This window comes from Neoarius graeffei, chromosome 23, assembly GCF_027579695.1.
Source record: "Neoarius graeffei isolate fNeoGra1 chromosome 23, fNeoGra1.pri, whole genome shotgun sequence".
Lineage (NCBI taxonomy): Eukaryota > Metazoa > Chordata > Actinopteri > Siluriformes > Ariidae > Neoarius > Neoarius graeffei.
Genome location: NC_083591.1, coordinates 47,360,771 through 47,380,379, shown reverse-complemented (window position 1 = coordinate 47,380,379; position 19,609 = coordinate 47,360,771). Strand labels below are relative to the sequence as shown.

General features: G+C 42.3%; 2 protein-coding genes across 5 annotated transcripts in view; both read right to left on the bottom strand.

Moving 5' to 3' along the window:
* Window positions 1-1,643: 1,643 nt before the first annotated feature.
* On the bottom strand, window positions 1,644-11,592 carry armc6 (armadillo repeat containing 6). Of its 3 annotated transcripts, none has more exons than XM_060906294.1 (8): window positions 11,488-11,592; window positions 11,056-11,196; window positions 10,894-10,979; window positions 6,300-6,867; window positions 3,869-4,014; window positions 3,534-3,665; window positions 2,103-2,240; window positions 1,644-1,947 (listed from the first exon to the last, which is right to left on the bottom strand). In XM_060906294.1, exons 2-8 carry the CDS (start codon window positions 11,174-11,176, stop codon window positions 1,735-1,737), a joined length of 1,404 nt encoding a protein of 467 aa, XP_060762277.1. In that variant the 5' UTR covers window positions 11,177-11,196; window positions 11,488-11,592; the 3' UTR covers window positions 1,644-1,734. The 3 variants fall into 3 exon arrangements, with proteins under 3 accessions (XP_060762277.1, XP_060762279.1, XP_060762276.1); XM_060906296.1 differs by lacking the exon at window positions 11,488-11,592 and adding an exon at window positions 11,275-11,481; XM_060906293.1 differs by lacking the exon at window positions 11,488-11,592 and having other exon boundaries at window positions 11,056-11,481.
* A 1,954-nt stretch (window positions 11,593-13,546) lies between these two features.
* The window catches only part of LOC132871786 (BTB/POZ domain-containing protein 2), a 29,389-nt gene continuing 23,326 nt past the window's right edge, over window positions 13,547-19,609 (bottom strand). For both annotated transcript variants that reach the window (XM_060906291.1, XM_060906292.1), the window contains exon 9: window positions 13,547-15,293. In XM_060906291.1, the coding sequence (XP_060762274.1) occupies window positions 15,132-15,293 (162 nt within the window). In that variant the 3' untranslated portion in view covers window positions 13,547-15,131. The remainder of the gene's footprint in view (window positions 15,294-19,609) is intronic.

Below are 19,609 nucleotides of genomic sequence, written 5' to 3'. Positions count from 1 at the left end.
GTACCATTGATATATTGGGGCATATACTGGGATTTTAAAGAGACATGCTGTATATGTTGCCATCAAGACGATGTCTCTTCTTGGAAAGTCCATCAGGGTTCCCACAGTTTTTCAGGCTTCTTTTTTAATGACTTTTAAGGACCAATTTTCATTTTTTTAAGGTGACCAGTGACCAAAACTGAATATCACTGGTGTGAAATTGCCCATTGTAACAATCACTTGCTTATTTTCCCACATTTCGTCTGCTTGTTTTCTTTATGACTCTTAAAGGACTTTTCTTGACCAAATCTTGCAACAAGTGCAGCAATTCCTGATATGTCTGATATTTAAAACGATTTTAAGAAAACCTCAACGGTGGGTGAGGAAATGGTTAGTGGCTAAAAATAAAAAAATATAAAGAACATTCCATTTAGAGTAAAATTTATTTCACAAGATTTTCATTTTGTTCAGGAACAACTGAAACTAAAAGTATTAAATTGACACAGGGTGGCCCAGAACCCATGTATCCCATGTATTAATCCGTGTTTCCATTAATACGCATCAATGGCGGGCGACCGAGCTGATACGAAGTAGTCACGTGACCCTGTTCGGGACTGATTCCGAACAGCGCCACGTGGTTCCGGACTATTCTCAAAAGCAGACACCAGGGGTCGCCACTATACACTTTGTTCAGCCCCTGACCGCTAGTGCAGTTCGCCTGTGAAACAGGGTCGTTTGCGCGAATCGGGGCAGCGGGAACAGCGTTTTCGGAAATTAAAAATGTGTTATTAGAAGGGAGACGAAAAAAACCCCCCTGATTTTTAAGGACTTTTATTGACTTTAACAGATTTTCATCAATTTTATGGATAATTAAGTACTTAATTTTACAAATTCATTTTTTTTTAGGACTTTTATGGACTTTAAGGACCTGTACGAACACTGTCCATGCTCATTTCAGCAGGACAATTCCAGGCCTCATTCTACACGGGCTACAACAGCGTGGCTTCGTAGACACAGAGTGCCTGTGCTTGACTGGCCTGCTGCCAGTCCAGATCTGTCTACTATTGAGAATGTATAGTGCATCATGAAGAGGAGAAATCAGACAACAGCAACCACGGAATGTTGAGCAGCTGAAGTCTTGTATCAAGCAAGAAAGGACAAAAACTCTAATTGCAAAATTGCAACAATTAATATTCTCAGATCCCATACGATTAAAAAGTGTTATTAAAAGGAACGGTGATGGAATACAATGGTAATAATCCTTCTGTCCCAACTTTTTTTGAGTGTATTGCAGGCATCAAATTCTAACTTTATTTATCTTTACAAAATACAATTAAGTTTGTCAGTAAACCTATTGAAAACCTTTTCTTTGTACTTTTGTCAGTTAAATAAAGGTTCACATGAATTAACGAATCACAGATTTTTGTTTTTATTGCATTTTAGAAAATATCCCAACTTTTCTGGAAATGGGGTTGCATTTTATTCAATTACCTGCTTTAGCAAACTGATGACAAAAAAGTAAGTTGTGCGCTTGAACAATTTCATCAGCTTTGCACTTGTTCTGGAAAAATCCAGTATTCTGTCAAATGGCCAATAATCCAGTCCAATCCAATCCAATCAATTCCATTAATCAAAGTATGAAGAACAGAACCTTAGAGCCTAAATCCTATACTTTTTGGAAGAATGCTCTTTAATGGTGGACAATGATTATTATTAGTTGAACTGCTCAGTTCCTCTGCTACAGTTTTTGGTGCGTTAGTTAGTCAGGCTTCCTTTCTTGCCAGTCCATAGTTCTCTCAGCTCCACCTGACAGCCCAGGTCTCTGAGAGCGGCTCTCGCCACGTCACCACAGTCCCTGTGCGAGGCCAGGGCCTGCCCGATCAGTGCCTCGGCCCCCATCTCCAAAATGGGCTGGTTGAAATCGCGTGTTCGTGACACCAGGTTTCTGAGCAGCATGCATGACTGTTTCTGCAACAGAGTACAGACTCTTTCGCTTATTCACCTGGCAAACACTCAAAGGTGCCAAATTACCCACAGTTTACACTTTTTGACCCTTTGGATCATAATTTCTGAAAACTATGCTTCTATTAAGAACGTGTCATGTCATGGCGTTGTGTTTTTACCTGCACGTTAACTTCTGCTGGATGTGTCTTCATGGCCTGCAGCGCAGCCAGAGCTCCTCCATTCTCCATGATGACTTTGCAGTTGTTGGGTTTGCGCAGAGCGAGCACGCAGAGAGCAGCACAGCCCTGTTCACACACCTGAGACAGCAGAGACGTTATGTACAGAAGAAGTGATCCCAACACCACCATTGAAACCATGGAAAACCATTATCTGATCTGATTTGAACCATATTACAATAACCAAAGCCCTCTGACTAACCAGGGCTCGACATTTGGTTGTCCCGGACAGTCGGGCCACTGTTAATGTTTGGTCCGGACAAGTCAAATCCACATCTGCCGGTCACGTTGGATATTTGTTGAAAATCACCATTTTTATAGTAATTATTCAAGAGTTACATCAATAAGTTCCAACAAAACTAATTAAATCCCTTCAGTGATCTAGCTGTGTTATTGTTGATGAAATTCCGGGGAAGCCGAGTACAGCGGGTGTGTGTGTGTGTAAAAGTAACCATGTCACAATATCTAATTATAGATTATTAGACTCATCGAAATTGGAGAGTTGGCGACCAAATACAGTACCTCAATAAGATAAACATCTGTGGTGAATCTTCATTTCATTTGGGCATTCATTGTATTTTTCTTTTGTATGGTTCACATTAACCATCACAGATGTTGTAAAATATTTACCATGAATTTTCTGACAGTGTCGAATTCGCTTATGGTTTGTTTTCATTCACAGTGTGATTCTGTCACCCTTATCATGTCCAACCGGTTTTCTTTTGGTTTCATTTAATCAAAAGAAAGTGAAAAAGACGACAATCCCAACTCTTGAAACTGCAGATCAGGTAACGGATTATAACAACTCATGCACTGTAATGGGACACTGGATAGTTTTTGTTTAACCTCCTAAGGCCCAAGCTGTTTTTTTACATGCATTTTTTATTTCTCTTTGCTATTTGGGCTTATTAGAACCTGATTAGAATAAAAACTAAGCATCATCTTTTGATAAGATGTACTTTTAGAGAAAAAGTATGCCCACATATGTGGATTCTTGTTCCGAATTTCTAAAAAGTGCTGTCCACGCATGTGACCGCTAAGCCCTAGGAGGTTAATGTTCCAGTTAAAGTTTGTTTTATTGAAAAATTATAAATCATAAAAGCATAATTATCATAACTACACCTGCTTTTTGATAAACTTTGTGAAATCACTTTCCTTTCACTGAACTAGTAAATACATAGTAATAATAAAAAAGGTTATGGTCAGGACATGTGAAAACTCTTGCTGCTTATCCGACTGGATGAGTGAATTAAAAAGTTCATTTTGAGCCCTGCCAACAAGCAGTGAGATTTATTTATAATCTCCCACACACCACAGCTTTCATTTTAACTCCAAACAGGACAGCATTTTTCACTTGCAATTCAGGGCGGTCACCTGCGCATTACTCATGTGCCGGTTTACCGCCATGACAATAAGCTCCGTCCCTCCTGCATTCACAATGGCGTCTTTGACATCATCGTTGCCGGCAATCGCCCGCAACGCGCTCAACACCTGCTTCACAAGGTCCTGGAAGCAAACAAAACAGTCAATAGAATCAGAACAAATATTGACAGTAAAATAATTAATAATAAAAAGTGGCTCCCGATGACAATTTTGCAGTCCCAAAAATTCCTAAACAGGAATTACTGATTGCAGCTTTAATCGCATCTGATTAAAACAAATTCCTAGATATGATCTCGTAGCTGAAGACATTCCAGACACACTCTCACCTGACAGTCCAAGCTGTCTGCGAGCAGCGTCATCATAAACTTCAGTCCTCCCAAATCTACAATGTCTTGGCAGAACTCATTTCTCACGGCGAGGCGGGACAGAGTCGCACACAGCTCGCTGAGGACCGGCATGTTCTCGGGATGGGCTGCGGTAACACCGTGAATATTTAAATTTCATTATTAAGTAAAGATGGATCATGATATTGTAGGAAAATATATATAGCTACATTGGTGTTTGTCCTGTTTTGTCGCATTACAAGCTGGAATTAAAATGGATTTTTGGAGGGTTAGCACCATTTGATTTACACAACGTGCCTACCACTATAAACGTGCAAATTGTTTTTTTATTGTGACAATAATTAAAGATGAAAAAACAGAAATCTGGAGTGTGCATAGGTATTCACACCCTTTCGTATGAAACCCCTAAATAAGAGCTGGCCCAATCAAGTTACTTCATAAGTCACATAATTAGTTGATTAAGATCCACCTGTGTGCAATCAAAGTGTCACATGATGCCTGTATAAATCAACCTGTTCTGGAAGGACCCTGACTCTGCAACACTACTAAGCAAGCAACATGAAAACCAAGCAGCCTCCAAACAGGTCAGAGACAAAGTACAGATCAGGGTTGGGTTATATATATAATAATAATAAATAATAATAATAATATCCCAAACTGGGCAGCACGGTGGTGTAGTGGTTAGCGCTGTCGCCTCACAGCAAGAAGGTCCGGGTTCGAGCCCCGGGGCCGGCGAGGGCCTTTCTGTGCGGAGTTTGCATGTTCTCCCCGTGTCCGCGTGGGTTTCCTCCGGGTGCTCCGGTTTCCCCCACAGTCCAAAGACATGCAGGTTAGGTTAACTGGTGACTCTAAATTGACCGTAGGTGTGAATGTGAGTGTGAATGGTTGTCTGTGTCTATGTGTCAGCCCTGTGATGACCTGGCGACTTGTCCAGGGTGTACCCCGCCTTTCGCCCGTAGTCAGCTGGGATAGGCTCCAGCTTGCCTGCGACCCTGTAGAAGGATAAAGCGGCTAGAGATAATGAGATGAGATGAGATATCCCAAACTTTGAATATCCCAGGGAGCACCATTAAATCCATTACAGCAAAATGGAAAGAATATGGGACCACTACAAACCTGACAAGAGAAGGCCGCCCACCAAAACTCACAGACTGAGCAAGGAGGGCATTAATCAGAGATACAACAAAGACACCAAAGATAACACTGAAGGAGCTGCAAAGATCCACAGCGGAGATGGGAGTATCTGTCCATAGGACCACTTTAAGCCGTACACTCCACAGAGCGGAGCTTTATGGAAGACTGGCCAGAAAAAAAAAAAAAAAAAAAGTCATTGCTTAAGAAAACATGTTTGGAGTTTGCCCAACAGCATGTGGCAGACTCCTCAAACACATGGAAGAAGATTCTCCGGTCAAATGAGACTAAAATTGAACTTAGTGGCCATCATGGGAAACACCATGTGCGGCGCAAACCCAATACCCTGAGAATACCATTCCTACAGTGAAGCATGGTGGTGGCAGCATCATGCTGTGGGGATGTTTTTCATCTGCAGGGACAGGAAAGCTGGTCAGGACTGAAGGAAAAATGGATGGCACTAAATACAGGGCAATTCTGGAGGAAAACCTGTTTGAGTCGGCCAGAGGTTTGAGACTGGGATGAAGGTTCGCGTTCCAGCAAGACAATGACCCTAAACATACTGCTAAAGCTACACTGGAGTGGTTTAAAGGGAAACATTTAAATGTCTTGGAATGGCCTCGTCAAAGCCCAGACCTCAATCCAATTGAGAATCTTGAAGATTGCTGCACACCAACGCTAGATGTGCTAAGCTAATAGAGACATACCCCAAGAGACTTGCAGCTGTAATTACAGCAAAAGGTGGCTCTACAAGTATTAAGATTTCTGTTTTTTTCATCTTAATTATTGTTTGTCACAATAAAAAAAACAATTTGCACCTTTAAAGTTGTCGGCTTGTTGTGTAAATCAAATGGTGCCACCTCCCCAACAATCCATTTTAATTCCAGCTTGTAATGCAACAAAACACCAAGGGGGATGAATACTTTTGTCAGACACTGTATATCTCCTTACAGAAGGCTTCACCATATCAACTACCGTGTTCCCTTTGTTAAATAAAAACACAATTTTAAATTTGTCTATTATTAGGTTTAGGTTATATGAACCATCCACCATACAAGTCCCTGTGAATGATTTGTTACTATAGAAACACTTATAGAATCTATAGAAATACAAAAATCATCACCGCCTTCTGACCAATCAGATTCGAGAATTAAACAGTGCTGTGGTCATCAATAAACACCTCCTGTCCTACATGGACACTCATTAAACGTATTAATTCTAATTTCTCCCCATTAGAATCATATTCATCAAATCAGATGCAGATCCAAGAAACAAATCTCACCTTTGGCAGCTTCTACAATGACCTTCAGTCCATTGTGCTCCAACACGATCATTTTGGCGTGCTCGTGCGCGTGGCCGAAAGGAACTCGCACGTCATCGTCAAAGGTCATGACTCTAAGAGCGAAGCAGGCTTCTTTAACCACGTCAGGCTGCTCAACATGCCGTGTTATGGCACTGGTGAGTAAGTTAAGCACCCCGGCCTTCACCAGGTCCTGCCTGTTCTGCTCGTGCTTCAGACAGCAGTGACGCATCGTCCGGATTCCCAGACAGGTAAGCGCAGGGTCCTCCTGCTGGCTGCGTAAGGTGTCTATCAAAAAGTCTTGACCCTCAGCGTCCAGAAGATCAGGCTGGCCATCAGTGAGTGCATAAAGAGCAGCCAGAGTAGCAGACAGCACTTCACGGTCTTCACCAGCAGACTGGCAGCAGGACAGGAGTGTAGGATAGGCATCTTTCTGGGCCGCCAGGTATCGCTGAGCAAAGCTGAAGGAGCACTGCTCTGTGAAGAGCTTTAAGCTCTCGGACACGGATGTGGACGAGGACTCTAACGCGCTTCTGAGAGACTGCAGAGCCTGAGGGAAAATCATATACACAGGACATTAGAGCAGTAATCGATTTATTTTTACTGACACTGGCATTTCGTTTGTCCTCTCATCTCATTATTTCTAGCCACTTTATCCTTCTACAGGGTCGCAGGCAAGCTGGAGCCTATCCCAGCTGACTACGGGCGAAAGGCGGGGTACACCCTGGACAAGTCGCCAGGTCATCACAGGGCTGACACATAGACACAGACAACCATTCACACTCACATTCACACCTACGGTCAATTTAGAGTCACCAGTTAACCTAACCTGCATGTCTTTGGACTGTGGGGGAAACCGGAGCACCCGGAGGAAACCCACGCGGACACGGGGAGAACATGCAAACTCCACACAGAAAGGCCCTCGCCAGCCCCGGGGCTCGAACCCAGGACCTTCTTGCTGTGAGGCGACAGCGCTAACCACTACACCACCGTGCCGCCCCTTCGTTTGTCCTTTTAATGGTAATTTAAATTTAACTGTTGATCACAGCTCCAGGGTTTAACACTGAGCTTGGGTTACTGTCTGCATACGTTGTGTGTGTCTGTCTGGGTTTCCTCACGTGATCCAAAGACATGCTTGTATGTGGTATGGCTACAGTGAATTGTGCCACAGGTTTAAAAACAGGTTTCATTGTACTGTCTCGAGTGCATATGACAATAAATTTGAGTGTGTATACATGGTCTGTGATAGACTGGCATCACCTCCAGGGTGTATTCCTGCATAGTACCCAGTGTTCCTGGGATAGACTCCGGATGCGCTATGATCCTGACCAGGATAAAGTATGGACTTAAGATGAATGAATGAATGAATGAATGAATGAAGAAATGCTGATAGTCGTGGCTGCTTTGACTCACTTTCTGTCACTGCCTAACAGCAGCCAATTAGAGCAAAGAGTTAATTAAACATGGTAAACCATGAGAACAAAGGGGCAGAGCTTAAAGGAACAGTCCACTGTACTTCCATAATGAAATATGCTCTTATCTGAATTGAGACGAGCTGCTCCGTACCTCTCCGAGCTTTGCGCGACCTCCCAGTCAGTCAGACGCGCTGTCACTCCTGTTAGCAATGTAGCTAGGCTCAGCATGGCCAATGGTATTTTTGGGGCTGTAGTTAGATGCGACCAAACTCTTCCGCGTTTTTCCTGTTTACATAGGTTTATATGACCAGTGATATGAAACAAGTTCAGTTACACCAATTGAAACGTAGCGATTTTCTATGCTATGGAAAGTCCGCACTATAATGACAGGCGTACTAACACCTTCTGCGCGCTTCGGCAGCGCATTGATATCTGAGCTCCGTATCAATGCGCTGCCGAAGTGCGCAGAAGGTGTTAGTACGCCTGTCATTATAGTGCGGACTTTCCATAGCATAGAAAATCGCTACGTTTCAATTTGTGTAACTGAACTTGTTTCATATCGCTGGTCATATAAACCTATGTAAACAGGAAAAACGCGGAAGAGTTTGGTCGCATCTAACTACAGCCCCAAAAAATACCATTGGCCATGCTGAGCCTAGCTACATTGCTAACAGGAGTGACAACGCGTCTGACTGCGTCTGACTGACTGGGAGGTCGCGCAAAGCTCGGAGAGGTACGGAGCAGCTCGTCTCAATTCAGATAAGAGCATATTTCATTATGGAAGTACGGTGGACTGTTCCTTTAAAGGGGAACTGAAGGCAAATTTATCATCAAAATTCCATTTCTCATTTTATTAAATATAGGAATGCGTTTCTGACAGCTATTTTGTCACTGCTAGAGCAAGTTATGAGTGTTTGAAATATGCTACGTAATATATCAGTCCATATGTCAAAGCAACCGCTGTAAACGAGATTCGTTGAGACCTGTGCGAGACATCGTAGGATGGAAGTAAAACGTACAGCGGAAATCAAAGTGATCAACGTTGTCAAAAGACGCACGCGCCCTCCTTCGAATGTTGTCGTAATCAAGCCGGAAGTTTTCCCTGTGTCCCAAATCACTATATAGCGGGGACGCCATTTTGTAGTGCTGTCCGAAACCTTAGTAAGGATTAGGTAGGAAATGCACTCACTATAATATTTACCACAAAAATACATGCATGTATTTATTATTTTGAAAACCCACCAGCCGCCTGATCTGGCATGTTTTAATTGTGCAACAGTAATGACGTAAATACCAGCGTGACGGACTCGTCCTTATCCTGTCATCTTTCCAACTCTACTCCATGTTGGTTCAAAGTCGTATGGAATAATCTCAATCACTGATGAAGCTGGCAAATCTCGAAATTAATCTAAATTGGAATGATATGGCGATCTGGACACTGTAAACAGTTTTCAAAATGGTGGCGCCGACACTTCACGTTTGAAGTCTCGCACAAGTCTCGTGAAGATCGTGCAGATAAGCGGCGCCTGCCGTGGACCAAACGAACTACATTCAACACGGCTAAAAACCGAAAAGCGTAATATAATATGCCAATACGAGTCATGATATAAAGGTTAATAAAACCGAAAACGTAACTGAATAAGACGTTAATTAAGAAATAAAGCAAGTTTAAAAAGGACTTCAGTTCCCCTTTAATGCACCTTTATCAGAATCAGAATCAGATTTATTGCCAAGTACATTCTCACATACGAGGAGTTTGTTTTGGTGATTGGTGCTTGAACAATTAAGATAGAAAGATTTAGCAGAGACAAAAGTCTCTGCATGAGATGGTATGTGCATGAGTTGTTCAAGTTCAAGCTGTCCAGTATGTCCCGGAATTTGCAAAAATAGGTTACATGATGAAGATGGAGAAGAGTCATGATGTGTGTGAATATGTGCAGTGGGTTAAATAAACAGCCAAAGAACATGCAAGGCGGCACGGTGGTGTAGTGGTTAGCGCTGTCGCCTCACAGCAAGAAGGTCCGGGTTCGAGCCCCGTGGCCGACAAGGGCCTTTCTGTGCGGAGTTTGCATGTTCTCCCCGTGTCCGCGTGGGTTTCCTCCGGGTGCTCCGGTTTCCCCCACAGTCCAAAGACATGCAGGTTAGGTTAACTGGTGACTCTAAATTGACCGTAGGTGTGAGTGTGAATGGTTGTCTGTGTCTATGTGTCAGCCCTGTGATGACCTGGCGACTTGTCCAGGGTGTACCCCGCCTTTCGCCCGTAGTCAGCTGGGATAGGCTCCAGCTTGCCTGTGACCCTGTAGAACAGGATAAAGCGGCTAGAGATAATGAGATGAGATGAGAACGTGCAATAAAAGGTCACAGAATGAAGATGTGTGATGTGACCTTGAAACGTGCAAAAATAGCAGTTGAGAGACGAAGTGCGAGGTTTGAGTCAGTGGGGGTCTCTGATCTTAGTGATGAGGCCAACTGCAGTGGGGAAAAAGCTGGCCTTATGGCGTGAGGTTTTTATTAAATCACAGGTTCCCAACCCTGATCCTGGAGTACTCTCTGTTGAACATCAGGGAGGGCTGTTAATTAGCTGATGAGCTGAATAAGATGTGTTACAGCAGGAAAAACAAGAACATGCAAGCTAAATAGCACCAGGACAAACTTCTTGGGATAACAATAAGCCATGGCCTAATGGTTAGAGAAGGAGATCTGGGACTGAAAGGTCACCGGTTTGATTTCCTGGACCAGTAGGAATAGCTGAAGTGCTCTTGAGCAAGCCACCGAACTCCCAACTGCTCGTTGTACATCATTCTGGATAAGAGCATCTGCTAAATGCCTGTAACGTAATAAACTAATTGTTCCTACTGATCATTACTCAATCCCTATAGAAGTGTTTTTATGAAACATCTTGTCCCATGTGGTGCAGTCATTAGCACTGTTGGACACAGAAATAAGGTTTTGAGTTCAAGCCCAGTGTGTGGAGTTTGGAGGTTGTCCAGCAAAAATAAGCTTGGCTAAATAAGCAAAGCGGCTGGCTGTGCTTACTTAGCCAAGAAACCCTCGGAACCCAGAACGCACTTGTCGGATGAAGAAGATCATGCAGTTCTGTAAACAAAGACCAAGTGCAACAGAAAGAAAGAGATGAATAATCTTCATCATCATCACTGTACCTGGAGGACTTCATGAGTTTGATCATCTGTGGTCTCTTGAGAAGATGCTTTTGGTACTGCCTTCACAATATTACTCAGGTCCACACCTGTACATAAAGAGGCGTTACAAAAAAACATCATCCATCATTCAGGGAGGTTTGAAACACAAGGCTGTAAAATTACCCTGAGACTCAAACTGCTCGATTGCTTCTTTCAGAGCTTCACTCTCCTCCATGTCGAACTCCTCAATGTTCTCCCTCACCGCCGAGTCAAACGTCTCCTGCGTTATTCTGCGTTTCGCCATGTTTCCAGAGTAATGAATAACTAAACAAGGAAATTATTATTATTATTTAATATAATACAAATATTATTCCTGCGTTATTTTTGCATCCCCTTATGGACCTCAACGTTGCTATTAGTTACAGCTCATCAGAAACACAACAATGAATGGACAGGTCTGACACTTCCGGTTAAATTGAACCAAAAAATACAACGTTTTAATTCCTGGATGATTTTATTTATTCTGAGAACAATCCCTCATTCAAACTACTCAATTTCAAAAGCTGAAATGGCGGTTAATACAAACACAGCACTGATAACAATCGGGCTACTCACCGCACCACAACGACAAAGTCCCACCCAGCCTGGAAGAACAGCGCGCTACGTTATAAGCGTAAAGACAGCTACGTTAAACTCACTGTCAATATTTACACATACGGTTGTGAATCCCAAACCTTGCGTAAAGTCCGTTTGTTAATAAGACTCGGGTTAAACATGCAAAAATATTCAGTTCCGATCTGCAATTTATTTTCTAAAAAGATTTTTGCCAATAAACTAATCAACAACATTGTGATTTGAATAGAATAACATTATAATGCTATCTAGCAGTAAATATAACTGTTCATAAATTATACTTTTGTGTAATTTTTTTTTAAAGAAACGACACTAATCGACATGTCAAATACAGCGCCATCTAGCGGATATTTATTTTAGAGTTTAGAAAATAGAATGTAGAAGTTTGCAAAAGTGATTTTAAAAGTTTTTTTTTAATTCTCATATTCTGGATGCAAATAAATTTAAGCGATAGTTATTCATTTTTGAGAGATATTTATTTATATATAGACACATTTTCTACGTTGCCTAAGTGGCACATCGGGCTACTACACTGTGTTAGAATTAAAACACACGACACTACATGGGTTCGAATCCCGTGTTTGTGTTTCTTAATAATGTTGGCAGGTCCATGAGGAGAAATCATGCACCACTCTGATGAGCTGATGTATAACCCTACCACAGTCTCTGAGACCAACAAAGCCAAAATATTTTAATATTCAAGCAGGGGAAGATATTATTTGTTTGTAGTTCTCTCATCTCATTATCTCTAGCTGCTTTATGTTGTTCTGCAGGCAAGCTGGAGCCTATCCCAGCTGTCGCCAGGTCATCGCAGGGCTGACACAGACAACCATTCACACTCACATCTACGGTCAATTTAGAGTCACCAGTTAACCTAACCTGCATGTCTTTGGACTGTGGGGGAAACCGGAGCACCCGGAGGAAACCCACGCGGACACGGGGAGAACATGCAAACTCCGCACAGAAATGCCCTCATCGGCCACAGGGCTCGAACCCAGACCTTCTTGCTGTGAGGCAACAGCGCTAACCACTACACCACCGTGCCACCCTGTTTGTATTTATTGAAACAGATTTTCCAAATGCACTAGCTGGGCACTAAACATGTAGTTAGGCTATTTGGGAACCATTTCATGACATTCTGGAAAGGAGCTGGAGGTAGAGGAGAAGGATGAGGTAAAGGGGAAGAACGAGAGGGAGGAAATATATACAGTATATTAAAAAAAATCTCCAGATAATTGCAGAGATCTCATCTCATCTCATTATCTCTAGCCGCTTTATCCTTCTACAGGGTCGCAGGCAAGCTGGAGCCTATACCAGCTGACTACGGGCGAAAGGCGGGGTACACCCTGGACAAGTCGCCAGGTCATCACAGGGCCGACACATAGACACAGACAACCATTCACACTCACATTCACACCTACGCTCAATTTAGAGTCACCAGTTAACCTAACCTGCATGTCTTTGGACTGTGGGGGAAACCGGAGCACCCGGAGGAAACCCATGCGGACACGGGGAGAACATGCAAACTCTGCACAGAAAGGCCCTCGTCAGCCACAGGGCTCAAACCCAGAACCTCCTTGCTGCGAGGCGACAGCGCTAACCACTACACCACCGTGCCACCCTGTTTGTATTTATTGAAACAGATTTTCCAAATGCACTAGCTGGGCACTAAATACGTAGTTAGGCTATTTGGGAACCATTTCATAACATTCTGGAAAGGAGCTGGAGGTAGAGGAGAAGGATGAGGTAAAGGGGAAGAATGAGAGGGAGGAAATATATACAGTATATTAAAAAAAAAAATCTCCAGATAATTGCAGAGATGTCATTGCCAAATTATAAAGCAATTATTCCATACTACATCTGCTTTCTTTTAATATTGTCTTTACATGGTTAAATCTTAAAACTATGAAACATATCAATAAGCTATAAAACAAAAAAGAAAGAAGAAACATCCCCTGCTTTGTTCATTTTTAGAGAATACGAGTTCATCTGGCCAACACTACAGTCATGAGTTACGCAGGAACATGCAAACATCTCTCACTTATTTTTAAATACAGACCAGCTTTATTTATGATGCTGCTTTCAGTCCAGCTTCCAAACTAAATATTCATCTTCACCCAGGAAATTAAACAAACATCACAAAAAAAAAAAAAAAAGAAAGCTTTTCTGTGCAGTTCAGGTTCACTGTGTCCCTTCTGTCACGTGCAGGTCATCATGAACACGTTCGATGTCCGAGAAAATGAACAACACTTGCATTTAACAACCTTTTGATTTAATAGAATTGTACACACACAGACATGAGGTGATGTCAGTACTTTACAGTTTAATGCTGGTTATATAGAAAAGAAAACCCTGACTTAATCTCACCAAACAAGGCAAAAGAACAAGGTAACAGTTCTAAACATGAACCTGTCGAGCTACATTAATGATTAGTGCTGAAACAGTCCCTTACACGCAATCTGTGCTGCGCGGTGTTCAGGTACCCGTCAGTTTTGTTTTTAATATAAACACATGGGCGATTTAATAGACATAATATCTTACAGATATGTTGTTAAAGATGACCAAGGAGTGATTTGGTCTAGTCGGTGACACTGGGTGGGTGGTGAACTAGAATCCAGTTAAACAGCACTTGGTCATTCTATATTTGCGTAAAGAAACATAATCCGGCCTGAATTTTGAAACAATAATTAAAGAAATCATACGCGTTTTATTTTTTAAATTCTGTTACCTTCAGGAATAAAGAATGACCAAAAAGTATATGGATCCAGTATGAATATAGTCTGCTGTTGAGCCATAGAACATGTCCTAGGTGTCAACTGCAACACAAGTAGACAGTTTAAGAGCTGATGATGATGTTTTTGCCATGGCCTATGAGAACACACTGTATTGCATGATAAGCGAGTGACCACTGAGATGAGAATTTAATACATTAGGTCTGATAAAAGCAGAGGGCTGATGTTCCACCATTGAAGCACCGCTGTGTGTGCTAATTTACACAACAGCCTACGGTGATGTACAGAGATGTACGCTTGGCTTAAAAGACGATTGAGTTTTCCAGCTGAAGATCGCTGAGCACTAGTTAACTGGCTGTGAAGGAGGTATTCTAAGCACAATGTTTTGGCACAGAATATAAGGGAGCCTGAGCATGCAGGATTCCCCTGCATCCTAGAAATGCTTCAGAGCATGGCCTCCCGTCCCCTGCTGGCATAAACGGAGTTGCGATTAAATCCAGTTCTCAGAAAGAACAGCTTTTCCCTCAGTTTTGTCCCTACATAAGAGATGCTGAACGAGCTGTTAAAGACAGGAAACGCAATAACAGTTCTTCGATCCAGTTCAACAGCGTCAGGGTCAGTCTGCTGGTGAGTAGTTCACAGCCTATGGGTTCGATTATAATCAAGATCGACGAAATAAGCTCCTTCTCGATCAGTAAGTACGCAGATTAACTCTGTGCAGCTTTTCCGAAAGTGCAGGTGAAGGTGTAGGACTCTAATCATCTCCGCCGTCCATTACATTACTCACCAAGTTCAGCTCTTCCAGTTACAGACTACTTAAATACTGGAAGTACATCAGTGAGCCGTTTGTAACACGGCCCAAAACTCCCGCAATGTGGAAGAGCTCGATGGTCATTATGTGTAGAAGATGACCTCGGGGATCTGTCCGTCCTCGACGGAAGTGCCGTTGTTGTTGCCGGCGGCGTAGCAGAAGGTGAAGCAGGTTTTGGTGCCGGATCCTGGGGACTCGTGAGTAGCCTTCCGCATGCCTTTGGTGCCGTAGTGGGAGTCTGGACCCTGGAAGGGCCAAGAAAAACACACATACTCAATCCTTATCCACTATAACGACATGATTTAAGTGATAACGGAGTAGAAACGTGACAGATTTGAATTCTTGATCTTTTCATCTACAGTTTCCATATCAGTAACCCCATCAAGACAGCGCGTTACTGGCGGAAATTATAATGCAACATCCATCTGTGCAAAGACTGGCCAACACCAACACACCTTATTTACACATTTACTGTACATGTATTGATTTAGCAGATGTCTTTACCCAAATCATCCAAGACAGTGATTCTCAAACTGGGGTACGCGTACCACTAGTGGTACGCGGGCTCCATTCTAGTGGTACGCCAAAGAATTACTTAATTAAATATAAATAAAAAAATAAATAAATAAAACGTGAAATACTATCCATCAAGGGTCGACCGATACATCGGCCGGCCGATGTATCGGGCCGATATTTGCGTTTTTTAAGTGTATCGGCATTGGCCGATTCGCATGTGGTTTGGCCGATCCGCGCACCCCCCCCCCCGCGCACGTCATTTACAGACCGGCATCCAAGCCTTGGATTCCAAGGCCAGCTCTGTGTTGCCAGAAGACCCGCGATGCACGCTGTCGCGTCACCCCTCCCCCTCTGATAGTGAAGTGCACAGCCCCGAAAGCTACAGCCATGGTAAGTTTTAAACTTTCAGAGCCTCTAATGCTTTTAAAATATTGTTTGAAACCACCAAATTTTATGTTCTCTTTATTACATGTGCCTGGAAGTTTATTAAGTTATTGAGTGGGTCGGAAAAAAACGGAAATCTGACGTGCGCATTTAATGCTCTACCCGCCAAAGTTGCCGAATTGTGTCAGCTCGTGGTATTGAAAAAAGTAAGCCATCACGTTGAATAGAGTGAAAAATCTTGCTTAAACCCCTTTCCACTGGGTGGCAGACACGTTGAACTTCAGGCCTTTCTTAGAATTAGGACACCTCTTTGTACTTATTCGTCGACTATTCCCCTCCCAGGGCCGCAGAGATGGCTCTGTTCCCTCCTTTAAGACTACACGCGGAAGTGGTGTCGCCCCGTCATTATTGGAACATAGAGCAGAACCGATGTATTGAGATTGTGCAAACAATTACACAGAATAAACACCCAAATACACTCCATAAGTAACTTGCCATGTTAGTTTATGTGTAATAACGGTATACTGTTCCCTCAAGGTGCGTAAGAATTTGTAATATCCCCCCGTCGTGTGTAGGGATTTATAAATAATATCCCTCGTCGTTTTGACAGTTTAATATGTATTAATTTTTAAGTGAATATAATACTGTATTAAGCAGACACTTGAACAATTAGTTGCTCAATGTGCTTCAGACATAATGGTTATTTTCCTATTATTCATGTTATGGTGTGATGAAAGGGTATAGTACAAGTATAATATATAATTTTTTAAAATATTTTTTTATAGTATATAATTAAAAAAAATGTTTTAAAACATTTTTTACCCATATTGGTCCAAAATATCGGCTTAAGAAAATCGGCAGTCCATATCGGCCATCGGCCAATGGTGATGAGAAAAAAATCGGTATCGGCATCAGCCATTAAAAAAACCAGTATCGGTCGACCCTTGCTATCCATAATATCCGAATGGATGAAAATATCTTATCAACCGATGACAAGAAAATGAAAGGAGATACAAATTAAGTTAATAATTTTAAAAAGTTTGCAAGTGCTTCTGGGTAGCCATACGTAGCGTATGTACGCATTCCCGCCAGTTCCGCTGACAAGACGGTTATCCGCCATTGGTAGACCAGGCTGTGATGGGAAAAGGTGGAGGTGGCTTTGCTAATTATGACGAGTAGGACAAAATTACTGTCGTGGCTTAAATCCGCGAATGGGAGCGTGGATCAGGGGAGAGGGAGAACTGAAGAGGACGTGTGTGAGCCGAGCGCAGATGCTAACGACAGTGGCAAAACCAGCCCCAGAACTGCTAGCAAACGGCAGAAACCAGTGAGGAGGAAGCATGACGAAAAATACAAAGAAACGGCAAGAACTGCAGCTATGCATAGCCTGTTTTGATTTTTTTCAAGTACATCAAGTACAGTACTTGTTTTTTACTTAACATTTAAAGTACAGTACAGTTATTGAACTTTTAAGTACATTTTCATTTAATCTTTAAGAACTCTTAATATTTATTTTAGTACAATGTTTATTTCACTTTTATGTGCAATTAATTTTATTTGATTCATTACTTAAGTACAGTGTTTTATTTTCCTATATTTAAATACAGTGTTACTGTTCAAAGTACTGTGTGTAATGTTACAGTGGCCAACAATATTAAATATACTTGTTAAATAAAACCTCCGCCTTGTTTTTAATGAATACTAAAGGCCAATTATAGCGTCTGCGTAGCCCCCCCCACCTTCGCAGACGCTCTGCGCGCACCTCCCAAAAATTGTGACCACCGCAGAAGCCTCGCAGACAGCGTCGCAGATAAGAGGGCTCTGATTGGTCCACTCTACATTCGCTGTACACGCACTTCCGCTTCCCTACTTTCCCGGTTTGGTTTGTTTTCACGACCGGCATTTTTAAAAACACGAGCGAAGACGGAGCAGCACGAAGAGCGGTTGATCGAGGAAGTGAGGAAGTACGTACATCTATACGACTCCAGTTCTAGTCATTATAAGTAACCGGAGGCAGGGATGAGAATGAAAAATATTTTAAAAGTCTGAAAAAACCGGGGCGGGGGGGGCATGGGTCTAATTATTTTTGGCTTTTTTTTTTTAACCCCAAAACCATTAATTTTAATCAGCAAAAATTTGCAATTTATTTGGAAATAAATTCCCCTTCTTGGTGGACTCCCAGGTGAAAATGATTAATATGGTACAAGAGACTTGTTTTTAATCAATTCACATTTGATGATTTCAAAAAAATCAATGCACCTTTTAATATAAACGAGCTCGACAGCATTATATTTCTGCATTTTTGTGATTCATCTTTGAATACTCCAATCCTTTAAAATGAAGTGCAAACCAGAAAAAAGTTCTATCATATAATTCTCTTAAGCTTTCTTCTGATGTTATCGTGGTAGCAGGAGGTCTTGCATATTAAGCAGGCAACATTCAACATTACTCATCACTTCCCTTTCAACTGCAGTGTGAACTAACGAGGTTTTATCTGGACAGGATGTTGTGTAATGTAATACATATACCATATGGTCAATCTGAAGATCGAGATGGTGATTTTGAATTAAAGAACAGGCATGTACAATGGGCATTACATATTGGAAATTTTTTTTAAATCAAAAACTATAAGTTCATCTTGGCCTAAAAAATTTGGGCAGACGCTCCCGCGCGGCACATGCCAGCAATTCCGTCCCCCTATGAAATGAGCAATAAGTAGGAGAGTTATACATGCCATCATACCTAAAATTTTATCAGAAATATAGATATGATACTATGATTCTCCCCAACATGCTACATTAGATAAGCTAACCCCATTTATAAAAAGATACACACTTATATATGACGTGTAATTGATATATATTTTTTGGGGCGCGCGCGCTCTCTCTCTGCCATGCCGATCCTGTAGGCTGCACTGACTCAAACTCCGGTCCTCGAGAAAAGAGATAAAAGCCCGCCCACACTGGAAGCTGACTGGCTTATTTTGCTGAGTAACCCAATCAAGATGCTCTTTGTCTGGCATGCGCTACATAAACAGGCACACAGGCAGTGTTGCCAGATTGGGTGCTTTTAAGTGCATTTTGCCGGAGTTTTGAACATATTTTGGGCTGGAAAACGTCAGCAGTATCTGGCAACACTGCACACAGTCTCCCTCGCGCACCCCCTCGCGCACGCACATTGTAAGATGCGTGATGCAGACCTTAATGTTGCGCACGCACGCTCTTGCTCGCGTCTATCAATATGCAGAAGACTCCCGGAACTTCCGGGAGACTTGGGATGTCTGCGTTATAAGGTGACCACAGATCGTTAATCATTACCCCCCCCAAAAAAAAAAAATTTCTCAACAGATTTACATCGATCTCAAAAACGATCACTTTGGTCTGAAAAAGTCGGAAATCCGCCAATCGGCGGAAAATTCTCATCCCTGCGGAGGATAAACACTCCACTAACCACACCCACCAACTACTCCTAGCTATTTCGCGACTTCGCGCCCCCTTGCATTGTGGCAGTGAATAACATCGCGCACGCCTATTTACTCCCTGCTCAACGATAAATTACAACTGTCTGCGAAAAGCTATCTGCGAAAGCCTTGTCGCAAGAGCATGCAGAGGCCTTTAGGCCTACTACACTACTGTATTTTAATGTTGATCATTATGGTGGT